General features: G+C 47.6%; 1 protein-coding gene across 3 annotated transcripts in view; it reads left to right on the plus strand.

The window, feature by feature from the left end:
- The first annotated feature begins 648 nt into the window (after window positions 1–648).
- Window positions 649–12,812, plus strand: part of NRG3 (neuregulin 3) — a 579,635-nt gene continuing 567,471 nt past the window's right edge. For 2 of the 3 annotated variants that reach the window (XM_083740397.1, XM_083740398.1), the window contains exon 1: window positions 655–2,847. In XM_083740397.1, coding sequence (XP_083596523.1) covers window positions 2,097–2,847 — 751 coding nt within the window. In that variant the 5' untranslated portion in view covers window positions 655–2,096. Of the gene's footprint in view, window positions 2,848–12,812 lie in introns of all 3 variants that reach the window. The other variant, XM_083740396.1, reaches the window with a different exon arrangement.

Raw genomic sequence — 12,812 nt, forward strand, 5'->3', positions numbered from 1 at the left:
CCTTGCAGATGAATCCTACAATGGTAGAGTTGAAAGGGACCCCAAGGATCATCTATTCCACCCCATGCAATCTAGGAATCTCAGCTAAAGTAAGAAATGGGGGCAAAGAGAGCTAGCGGCTTGCCTAGCATAGGAGCCAACTCCTAGGGGCTGAGGTCCTTTGCCCCCTCCCCCCAAAAATATTTGCGGGGCCCCACCCCCAAAGTTGATAGGTATTGCCGTTCAAATGATCTGTGCGCACCGCGTCTTGTGATCGATTGTGTGGGGTAGGGCTTACCTCCCCCCCCCCCCAATATTTTATTCAAGTTGGCACCCCTGTTGCCTAGTGAGTTGCCCCAGTGAACTCTGCGTCATCACTTGGTTCTTTCCTTCTTTTTCTTTTCACCTTCCCAAGCCTGTCTACAGCAACTAGTCCTTGCAACGATAGTCCATGCGCCTTTACGAGTCCCGGACCCGGCGCTCGAGCCACCCGCTCGGGCAGGCATTCCGCGCCAGAGGTGTAGCCGCCGCCGCCGCGCCCTGCTGGCTCCTCCCTGTCTCCGCGCACCCGCGCGCCTCTTTGGGCATGCAGCCGCAGTAGGAGTGCAAGATTCGCTCGGAACGCCAGCCGCTCCGGAACCGACCAGGCAGCGGCGGCGGCTGCCCACCCAACCCCCCATCCACCTACCCACCCCACTCCTTACTGGATCTCCCCCTCCCACTCCGAAGCGGGGTTGCCCGGATCGTTCCGCTATCTTTGTGCGCAATAAAGAAACCACCCCGAGGCTTGGCCACGGGGAGGCGGCATCCTCGCCTCCGCCCCCCTACTCTCAGCGCACCAGCCTCTCCCGCACCCCCAACATGCTGCAATAGGAGCACTCAGCCTCCGGGAAAGAGGGCTGCCTGTCCGGCCAAAGGGAGCGCCGAGACCCGCGCGGAACAGTCCTGGCCGCCTCCCTCGGCAGGGTTGTTATTCCCAATAAGGAATATATATACAGTATGTGTGATTTTTCCCACCCCTCCGCCTTAGCCACCCCCTTTCCCCGCTTCATGTAACTGCTGGAAGCTCCTTTGATTGAGTAGCTTTGTTTTAATGATTATTTCCCCCTCCCGGATCCGGATCCAGTTTGGATGTCGCCTTGGACTTGTCAGCAATGCCGGGCTGGTGGCGGCGGCGGCAGCGGCTCCCGGTTCTCCCGCCGCGTCTGCGCCTCGGCTCGCTCGCTTGCTCGCTCTCCTTTCCCTCCGCGCTGCCTTCGGATTGGTCTCTCCGCTTTAAAGTGCTGTCCAAGGGTTGGCTGCAGGGCTGCTGAATAACAGGTGCAGTTTGCTGCTCCGTCGCTTCGGGGAGGAGGAGGAGGTGGGGGGCAGGGGGGGAGAAGGAAAGAAAGCCCAGCAGCCGAGGAATGTCGCCGCTGCTGCTCCAGCCGCCGCTGCTTCTGCTTGGGGGGTGGGGTGGAAAGGGGGGCATCTTCAACATCATCACCCAAAACCAGGAGCCAGAGGAGCTTGTTTTTCCCACTCCCGCTTCCATATGGAGAAATGGGTTTCGTGATTGTTGCTGAATGCGGATCTCTGGGTTAGGAACGAGAAGGGGGAGACAGAAAAAGCACCACACCAGCCCCAGCACCCAGGGATCATCATTATCACCATCGAAGGAGGTGGATTTTTGGGGACTGCTGTTTTGGGTTCGTGCGAGAAGAAGCGCCGAGGATTTTTCATGTATTTGGGGGGGGGATAAGGGGGGGAATCGAAGGTAAAAAAGGAGGCTACTTCAGCACTGCTGGAGGATGGAGAGAGCTCGGCCATTCCAGCTGATTCAGCAGCGGTTGTGTGAATGCGTGTGGATGTATATGTGATGGCGGGGGGGTTACAGAGCTCTAGGTTGAATGGGGAAATGTCCTTTCGGTAACTGACGGCAGTTTCCCCCTCCGTTCTGTGGGATCTTCTTCTTTCTCCCTCCCCACCCCTCCCTCCCTCCCTCCCTCTGTGGCTCGCTCGCTCTCTTTCTCGCCTTTGCGCGCCCCCTCCCTCGCCGCCTTTGCTCCGCATGCTTCTCGCTCCCCCCCGATGCCTTTTCTTTCCCCGGGGGGAGGGTGTGCCAGGCCCCTAGGAGGATGAGCGAAGGGGTCTCCTCTCCTCCGGGTGCCGCAGCTGGTGCCGAGGAGGGGGCGGCGGCCGGAGCCGGGGGTCCCGCGGGCGGCGGCGGCAATGGGGGCGCCGACCCGGCGGCCCGCGAGGTGCGCTGCAGCGACTGCATCGTGTGGAACCGGCAGCAGACGTGGCTGTGCGTGGTGCCCCTCTTCATCGGCTTCGTGGGCTTGGGGCTCAGCCTGATGCTGCTCAAGTGGATCGTGGTGGGCTCCGTCAAGGAGTACGTGCCCACCGAGCTGATGGATTCCAAAGGCATCGAGCAGGACCCCTTCTTCCTCTCCAAGCAGCCCACCACGCCGCCCAAAAGCGTGGACACCACCACCACCAGCACGGCCACTACCACCACGTCGAGGACACCCAATCGGATAAGTACCCGCCTCACCACCATGACCAAGGCGCCCACCCGCTTCCCGGGCACCCGGGGCCCGTTCCGCGCCGGCCTGCCGAGATCCACCACGGCGCGCCACACGGTCGCGCCCCCGACCGTCCTTGCCACCACCACCACCGCTGTCCCTTTCAGCACCACCATCCTGATTTCCCGCCCTGCGCCTGGCACCCCTGGGACCCAGCCTCTGCCCATCTGGCCCACTGCGGCATACACTACCTCCTCCTACAAGACCTATCTTCAGGACTCTGCTCCGTCCTGGACCTTATCCCCCTTCCAAGAGGCCAGCACCACCACCACGCCAGAGGCCAACACCAGCCCCAAATACCGTAAGTGAGACCAAACTTCTTGCTTTGCGTCAATAGGGGGAAGGCTTCCCCCTTCCCTTTTTTGGAATCCGGGTTGTTGGCGTATGGGTGATTCTTTATGTATATATATATGGAGGGGGTGGGGTGCTGGTGAAATGTCTCTGTTCTAGACCTGATTTCGAGTGCTTGTAACTTGGTGCAAATACGCAAAGGCATCCAGGCTTCCTTGAAGTTTGTGTGGGCTTTTCTTCCAGCCTGGATTCTTTCAGGAGATATTCCCTCCTCTTTTGGATGTTTGTGATGGTGATGATGATGGAGATGTAACTCTCCTAATGGGCCCTTGGAGGTGGAATTCATTCACAAGACAACAGAGAGAGAGAGAAGAGCCAGCCCCCACCTCTCCATTTCTCGCTTTGCCTTACCCCACCCTCCAAAGCAAAAACAACACACACACCTAATTCAAGAGGAAAAGGGAATGTAGCATGTTTGGGGACATCACCAGTGGTCCTTTCAAGGGCTTTTGTCAGCGTCCTGGGCTGGAGGGAGAAAAATGCTGACCTTGATGGTTCTGTGGCTTATAAGGAGATGGAGAGGAAGTTAAAACTGAGAGCTAGTGCTTTGGACTGGAGCTTTGGCTAGGTTGTGCTCAGGATTGTTTGACAAGGGGTGTGTGCCTCTGTGCTGGTGTGTTTGTCTTCACCTTCTCATTCCCCTCCCACCTTTAGAAAAGACAAGACAAGAAATGCTTTCCAGCCCAACTGTGATCCACAGTCCCTTCCCCAGGGTGCTGCGCCATTGCAAAATAATGAGCCCCAATTCCATTTCAGGAGAATGGAGGAGAGAGCACACCCCATGAATATATGCATCAGCTCAGGGAAGTCACCTTTCTCTTCCTGTGAGGCTCGCTCCAGCCTCATCAAATGAGTGCATCTAGCATCTATGAAGGATATATATATATATATATATATATATATATATATATATATCCCCACAATATATATATATATATATATATATATATATATATATATATATATGGGGGGGATATTTCCTAGGCAGATAGGTGGATGGGTGGGGATCTTTCCTCCCCCCTCTTATCGGACTACTAGGCTATTGGTTTCCAGCACTAACACACACACTCCAATCCATTCTCCTCACCCCTCTCATTTGAAAATGAGGATTGGGTACATTCTCTTGTGAAGGTTATCTAGGACAAATATCATCACAATCCTCTCTCTCTGCTCAGCCAACTTCTGGGTACCACTATTTAAGGAGTGGAGGGCCTGTGATCATAATTGGGTATTTGTCTGTCTTTTTTGATATGGCAGAGCAAGCTAGAAGCTGGGTTGCTACATGAAGATGGGAATCCTGTACTTACCAGTGAGTAAGTTCCATAGAACTCAGCAGAGCTTACTTCTGAGTAGGCAGACATAGACTTGCACTGTAAATCCCATTCTGAACCAATTTTATTACCCTGCACTCTCTTCCCAATCTGATGGGTTTGCTTACTTAAATAATTTGTTCCCTCTTTGTTCTTTCTCAAATATTCCTTTAAAGCTGTTTGCTGCTCATAATCTAGGCTGAAGAGCAATATGTGGGAGCCAAGGGATGCTATGGTTTGAGGAAATCAAGCAAAGGGTGTGTGTGGAACTAACCTGGGGGAATCAGCCCAAGAGGATAGAGTACATGAGATGGTCAGTGAGAGGTAATATATCCTGTGGTCAACAGGGAAGAGGCAGCTGGAAGGTTGTTAAGTTGCATTTGGCTAGTGTCCTTTTTGTGATTTGGGGATAGTGTTCATTCCTTTACAGAAAATGAAGCTGAAATGCAGAAACACACCTTCCTCGCTCCTCTCCTTGCTTCCCTCCAGAGACTGCCTGATTTTTCATGCTATGCCCCCTCTTGCGTTTGAAGCTCCTTCAGAGCAGAAACCTATCTGGTATTTCCCAAATGCATTTATTGTCTGCTGCTGGCCAGACAGGATGTTGTGAAATTTGGAAATGCTACCCTGCAGCCCATTTTCCTCCCCATCTAATTCCCTCCCCCAATCCAACTCCGTCTGTAAGAAGACTGGTAAATCCACTATGATTTTCTAACCTTGCTGAGTCCTTAGATTATAGAACCTGCTTAATAGATGACTGTCAGCTGGCAGGACATACTATCCACCCTAACCAGCCCATTTTCTCTCTCTCTCTCTCTCTCTCTCTCTCTCTCTCTCTAATATGCACACACACACACACACACCCATGGCACACATATGTTCAAGGACTGTTTATATTTGCAAGCAATCCTTCGTCCAGATCTTGCTAATATAACTGTTTAAATCAGAGTTTAGACCTTTGTGTTCCCTCCCTCTTCGCTCTTCCCTGCCCCCCTGCAGCTTTGCTAAAGCACAAAATATAAGAAGTGCAAATCCACCAGAAATTGACCCTGTTTGAGCACATTGATAGCCTGTGATTATCATTAACGGGAGATTAAATAGATTACATAAAAAAGGATTGGAATTTATAGGGCATGTGGAATTCCTCTCCCTCCCCCACCCTCCCCAAAGCAGCACAATTTTCTGTTTCACATAATCTTTCTATCAGGTTACAGTGGGAACAGAGTGGAAGTGATACTGTAATTTTTCCTTGGTGGGTGCTCAACCTTCTGACCTGATATCTACATCTTTCACTCACTTTGATCCTCAATTCTCCCCCTTCCATTTTAAGGCCTTTTGTAGGAAAGGGGGGAAACGTAGATAAAAGGAATACATTCAAATAAATTAGTTTCTGGACTCAGCTGTCTGTTTCTGCTCTTCCTATGACTCTGTTTCTTGATAATAATAGTAATAATAATAATAATAACAAGAAAAGATAAAAACTGGGTCTACAGTATTGTGTGAATATGAATATGTATATATATATATATATATATATATATATATATATATATATATATATGAGAATGCTGAGCAAATTCTTGTGTGACAGTCTTGATGGGAGAAAGGCACACACTAAAGGCAAATATGCAATGCTTTGTTTAACTACTAATATTTTTTTAAAAAACGGAAGTGCTGTGGAGGGGTAAGGTTCAGGATATCTCACAGAATTCTCAGCACCACATTTCCCAGGATCCACTAGGGGAAGCCGTGGTGGTTTAAAGGGGCATGCAAGCATCAGAGATATCGTATTGTAGGTAGGCCTTGTGAATGTCTTCCTGGTGTTTTTGAAAGAGGAGTGCCTGATATGAATTCATGTGGAGTGATGTTTGAGACCTTTGCTGGGTTTTTAAAAGGGATCCCCCCTCCCTCAGCTTTTTCCTCTTACAGCTGTTATGAACAATGAACAATCATTTACTCAGAGTCATCCACTCTTCTTTATCTGTAGAAACAAGCAAGACCCATATGCAATGAGCCCCCTTGGAGATAATTCAGAATCTTATTTTAATTTTATTCCTTAGCACATAGGTGACTCAAAATGAGACACCGGCCACAATAACGAAGACTTTGCCAAACTTGTTCCCTCCAAAATTTGTAGGGCTACATAGAATCGTAGAATTGGAAGGGATCCCAAGGGACATCTAGTCCAACCACCTCCAATGCAGGAATCTCGACTAAAGCATCCATGTCAGATGGCCATCCAAATTCTGCTTAAAAACCTCTAAGGAGGGAGAATCCACTACCTCTTTTGGGAGTCTGTTCCACTGTCAAACAGCTTTTACCATCAGAAATTTCTTCTTGATGTTTAGTTGGAATCTCCTTTCTTATAACTTGAATCCATTGGTTCAGGTCCTAGCATCCAGAGAAGGCGAAAACAAGCTTGCTACATTCTCCACATGACAGCCCATTAGATGTTTAAAGATGGCTACCATATCTCCCTTTAATCTCCTCTTTACTAGGCTAAACATACCAAATTTTCTCAGCTGTTCCTCATAACTCTCTTCCTTCCTGGCCTGCACTGGCTAGGGTTGATGGGAGTTGTAGTCTAACAATATCTGGAGGACACAAGGTTGTTGGAAGCTGCCACAATTTTATTTATTTATTAAATTTGCATAAAGGAAGCCTGAGTTGTAGATGTGAAGAATGAAAACAGACAAACAATGGATTCTGTAGTTGCTTTGGTTTCTTTCAGGGCAACACACCCATTTGTATATGGTAACAAGAGGCTGGGAGTGTAGCAGTAGCATCACTAGGGTGGAACAGTAGGAGCACTTGCCCTCAGTACATACTGGATGGAGCAGCAAAGTTTAATCAAAGATCCTGTATTGGCAGTGTGTTATAATACAGTGGTACCTCGGGTTAAAAACACTTCGGTTTACAAACACTTTGGGTTACAGACTCTGCTAACCCGGAAGTAGTACCTCGGGTAAGAAGTTTACCTCAGGATGAGAACAGAAATCATGTGTGGGCGGCGTGGCAGCAATGGGAGGCCCCATTAGCTAAAGAGGTACCTCAGGTTAAGAACAGTTTCAGGTTAAGAACGGACCTCTGGAATGGATTAAGTTTGTGACCAGAGGTACAACTGTAATTTTAATACAATGTTTCCTTGCCAGGAGGCTTGGTGAGGGCAGCAAACTTGGAAGAATAGCTTCTCAATGGACCAGCATTTGCAGCCTCACACAGGATAGTCATACTGGGGGCAAAATGACTAGAGCAGTGAGGGGTTCCCCCCCCCCCATAAGAGTTCCTGAACAGGAGAATTCCATTTGCACAGTGACAACTTGGCATTTCAGCATCAACTGGTCCCATTTTATGGGGTGAGGTAGGAGTGTTACAGGATTGGAAATCTGCCCTGATTGCAAAAATGGAAGAGATGTGAGGAAACTGTGGCTCTCCAGATGTTGTTGGAATACAACTTACTTCAGCCCCAGCCAGCATGGCTTATGGTCAAGAGTGGTGGGAGTTGAAGTTCAAGAACATCTGGAAGGCAAATGATTCCCCATCCCTGCATGAGAGTGCAGACTCTGGTAGAAGAGATGGTGGTGATTTTCCATCTTCTGTGCAGCAAAAGGGAGAGAAACTCAAAACTATAAACCACTGAAGGGAGCCTTGGCATTAAAAATACAAAACAAAGACTGGGGACTCCAGGATTACAGTGGTAATCTGGATATGAACGGGGTCCGTTCCAGATCCCCGTTCACATCCTGAAGTGAAAGTAACCAGTGCCTGCGTGGGTTGCGATTCGCTGCTTCCACACATGTGTGCGACATCATTTTGACCGTCTGCGCATGTGGCAAAACCTGGAAGTAACATTTTCCGTTACTTCCGGGTCACTGCGGAGCGCAACCCGAAAGTGCTCAACCTGAAGCATATTTAATCCGAGGTATGACTGTATAGGGAACTAATCCTGAACCAGAAACCAACTATATCCTGAACCGGAGACCATATTAACTAAACGCAGAGCACACCCCTTTAACCTTATTTTAAGAGTTCCTACTATAAAGTGAAACTATTCCCTCCTCCCCATAATATATGCTCTTCTAGGGCTGAAAGCATTGATCAAATCAGTATATAAATCGACAGGTTCATGCACTGCAGATTAAAAATTGATTACTGGATTGAAATTAGAAGTGCCCCTGTTTTATGCTGTTGTTGTTGCATACAGTATATGCCTCTGCAGCTCCTCAGTCAATTGATGTGCTGCAGTTAATTTTCCAAACACTTGCCTGTGTTATTTAGTTTAGAGAAACGGTAATCTGCTTTCAGTTCCTCAGAAGATCACTTGCAGTTGGTATAATAATGTAATATTTAATCTGTTAATGATGCTGTTTAATCAGACACAAGCAAGACAGTCAATTGACTGAGGAAACTAACTAGTTGATAGCCTTAGAGTCCACCCCCCTTTGATATTTTTGGTTCTACAGTGACTTTGTTGCTATGTAAAACTGAAATATTATACTCAGACTAGGTCTCCAGCAAGAATTCATCAGCACAGTGAAACTGCTTCCTCTTGCATTAATTTATGGCCTAGCAGAGAAACAAAGAGCAGCCAAAGCTGGATCACATAATGCAGAAGAGCCAAAATAGAGCAATGTTCCAGAAATTGTAATCAATACCCTTTTGAGAAATAGAACAGAGAAAGATCTTTCTATGAGCCTGAACTGCTATCCGAGGTTGCTTTAATTTCCTTCTCGTTCTCATTCAGAAATATAAAGCTTACCTACTGCAATCAATTATGTGCAGCTAGTAAATGCTCATCATTATTATGAGAAGAGTGTGTGTGGAAAGAAGTCCATTAAATTGCAGAGGCCCCTGTGGGTGTTTTGCAAAGAGTGCACATAGACACATTGCCCTCCTCCCCTCACATGGGATTTTTGCGCATGGAGGCAGAAACATGGTTGGTGGGGAAGCCCCAGGAGCAATGTTTTTTGTTTTGTTTTTTGACTCTCAGGAGTACCTAGGAACCATTCATATTATTATAAGGGTGCACTGATGTAAGGTTACGACTGCCCCCCAGGGAAGCCCAGTTTGGGATTGGTTTTGCCTCCATTCCCTTCATCTGTTTGTCCCTGCCATTGATTCTGTTTCTTGGTGTTATGGTAGAATGTGTGGTGGAGCCTTGGAAACACCAGAGCGTCTTGGCATGTAGGGCTTTGAAGGGTGTAACAAGTGAGAGAATGTTGACACACGACTATTACATAGATAAAGCATGATATTGATGGTAATACCACCTTTTCAAGAAATCAGGGTTGGGTTTTTGGATTTCTGAGGGGAGAGGGGAAGAATCTAATATTTTGATTTCTGTGGAGTTTTATTGAGATAGTGTTGTATTTTAATGAGACATTTAATTTTAAAATATTGATGATAGGGCTGAGGGGGAATGATCAGCAGCAGGTTTACATGGACAGTAAACCCCTCAGAGGCGAAGGCGCACACTGCTGAAAGCCTGCTCTCTTCACAGCCCATAAAACACTTCCCAGTTCAGTTGACACATCATTTACCAGTGTGGTGAGACCTTGATCACAACCGAACTGAAGCCAAGGCATTTATTTCATTGGGCAGCAGATTAGGCCCTGAGCATGCAAAGGAATTATTAACACATTCTGGAATTCTAAGCAGAAATATATTTCTTTCTGCTTTTTTTTAAATACTTATTACACACACACACACACACACACACACACACACAGTGGATAACAAATACTGTAAAGCAATTTTTTATTTAAAAAACAGAATAATTAAATTTGTAGACACACATCCAAATATATACTGAAGCCCATTCTGAGTTGAACCCTGCCTCTTGGAAAACGTATTAGTGAAATTCTATGTCTGAAACAATACTGATCTGCATATGAGCAGACAATGCTGCTGCATCAAACAACAACAACAACAACAACCCACCACTTCATCTACCTCAATATGGGCTACTTTTAACTAGAGATGTCAGTGATTAAACCTGTATTCTTCTGCATCAGGGTAGGGGAAGCTCAGGCGTGGGGGCCCTCTTAACCTGACCTCTGGGATTCTCCCCAGGCCACACCCCTTCTCAAGCCACACCCCCTGCTAGGCCTGCTTTGAACCCCTCCCCTTGGGTGTTTTTTGTTTGGCCGGGGTGTGTTCTTGAAGGCTGATCATGCCTCTAGCTTCCTTGGATGAAGGATAGAGAGGGGTCTGTAGGTGGCTGCAGAAGCTAGCATATTTTTCAAGGGTACATTGTGTGTTCATTGCTCCACTCACCTTTGCTCCTGATCCAGTGTATCACTAGCATACACCCTTTGGAAAGTTTCCCCGAAGATAATGCATCCCATAGGCTGAAGAAGGCCCATGAGAGGCCACTTTACCAAGAGGTAAAGAGATGAAGCTGCCCCCTTTTTGTATGTAGCTGAGCCTACAATGCAATCTTTTAGAGTGCCCAAGACATTTTGGTACCTGAGGCATTACATCCATATGGCACCTTAGGGCAGAGGTGGTGGTAATAGAACAGAAACCAGAAGCTGCCTTTGGAAGACCTTTGGTGCCTCTGGCTCAATACTGTCTATGCAGACTGGCAGTGGCTCTCCAGAGGTCTTCCCAAAAGCCTTGCAGTGAAAATAATAGAATACTAGTACCTGATGCCCTGGCCCACTCCAGGGATGCCTCTCGCAAAAGGCCTCCCTTGGCAGCCAGTTAGAAGTTCTCTGTATAGGGCCTACCAGTCTGCACAGAATCCCTGGGGGCTGATGTGGAACAGGGATATTTTTACACACACCAATAAAGCTTTGTACATGCCAAGAGGTTCTGTCCAAGGTCTTCTGCACTCTGAGCACAGGGTGGTAAAGGTGCATTGGGTCACATCCTGACATCACCTGAGTCACCACATGTCATCTTGGAGAACGTATCTCAGCTTGTGTGGTCGCTAGGGGAAGCGAAATGTCTTGGGGAGGGGGAACTTGGCTGTGTAGTAGACCAGGGGTTGCCACAGGCACACTGCAACCAAACACATGATGCAGTCTACTCAATTAGCTACAGCAGAATGTTTGTTTCCAGCCTCATTCCAATGGAGGACTCTGGGGATGCTGTGGGCATCAATGAAGACCTCTGCGAGTAGATGTGTGCCTAAAGTCGCCCCACTGGCAGCTCTGGTAGTTGACCTGGACTTATATATGGTGCATTAATGACCAAACTAGATGGAGCATAGGAGACAAATGGAGTATTTCATGATGGGGGGGGGGAGCAACTGTGGGGCCTCTGAATTTGATCAGAGCAGCAGCCAGCAAAGCATTTTCCTGATAAAAACAGGCCTCCTAATTTAATTTCTTACTTGCAGAGGAAAGGTCTATGTAAATTTTCCTGCATGGAGAACACAAAACTGGGGGTGATATACAGTCTGCAAGGAGTTTTGTTTCGCACCCCCCCACTCCAAATGAATTTGGAGGCCTCACCATAACTGCATTGAATTTTAAGGGGGGGGATATCAGGTTATACTGGATAGATCTCCTGTGTCAGGCCTAGTTTGGTCGTAAGACATTCCAGCTTCTATCAAGAATGTGGTAGTTTGGTGCTCTGGCCAAATAAGCGGAATAATTTGTTATACTGCTTGTACTTGGGTCATATCTCTGAAGGATTCTGCTGTGCTTTCATGTTGACAGCTAAAGTCCGTTCTTTGCGAGCAGTGATTAGAAACAGAACTTTCCAACTGAATCAGAGGCTACCGGTATGTCTCAAAAAGATAAAGGTACCCCTGACCATTAGGTCCAGTCGCGGACGACTCTGGGGTTAGGCGCTCATCTCGCTTTACTGGCCAAGGGAGCCAACGTTTGTCCGCAGACAGTTTTTCCGGGCCATGTGGCCAATGTGACTAAGCCGCTTCTGGCGATCCAGAGCAGTGCATGGAAACACTGTTTACCTTCCGGCCGGAGCGGTACCTATTTATCTACTTGCACTTTGATGTGCTTTCGAACTGCTAGGTGGGCAGGAGCTGGGACTGAACAATGGGAACTTAAGTATTAGCACCTTAATCCAGTGACAATCTAGGCCATAACCCTCCTTCAAAGCTTGGTCAGTGAGGGAACAGGCAAGATTTGAAATAGCAACATTTGGTGTGCTTGCTTTCGGCAGGTATTTGGATTTTTGCTTTATTCAATCAAATGAAAGGGGAAGTTAAGCAAATGGATCATTTTTGAGCCCCGCACCAGCAGGCAGAAGTGCTGCCTACTATCTCACTGCTCTGAAGTTCTTAAGGCTTAAGAACATAATATCTGGGTCTGAGAGACTATTTAGAAATGAGAGCGAGTAGGTCACATTCAGAGAGCTTGTCTGTGAACTAGGAAGTCTCCAGTTCAAATTTCACCTCTGCCATGGCATTTCTATGCCTACTACATTTCTAAACAAACCTGCTTGGGAGAGTAAGCCCCATTGAACTCAGTGAGACTTACTCTAAACAGGCATGCACAGGATTAGGCTGCATTTGGGCAAGGTAACATTGCTCAGCATCTTCTTCCATCTGCAGTAACATAGTGGGACATCTCCAAACATAGTGGAACATGGTGCTGACATTATGTATGTGAAATATTTCATACACTCAAAA

Source organism: Podarcis gaigeae (assembly GCF_964106915.1).
Source record: "Podarcis gaigeae genome assembly, chromosome: 5".
NCBI classification, from domain to species: Eukaryota; Metazoa; Chordata; class Lepidosauria; order Squamata; family Lacertidae; genus Podarcis; species Podarcis gaigeae.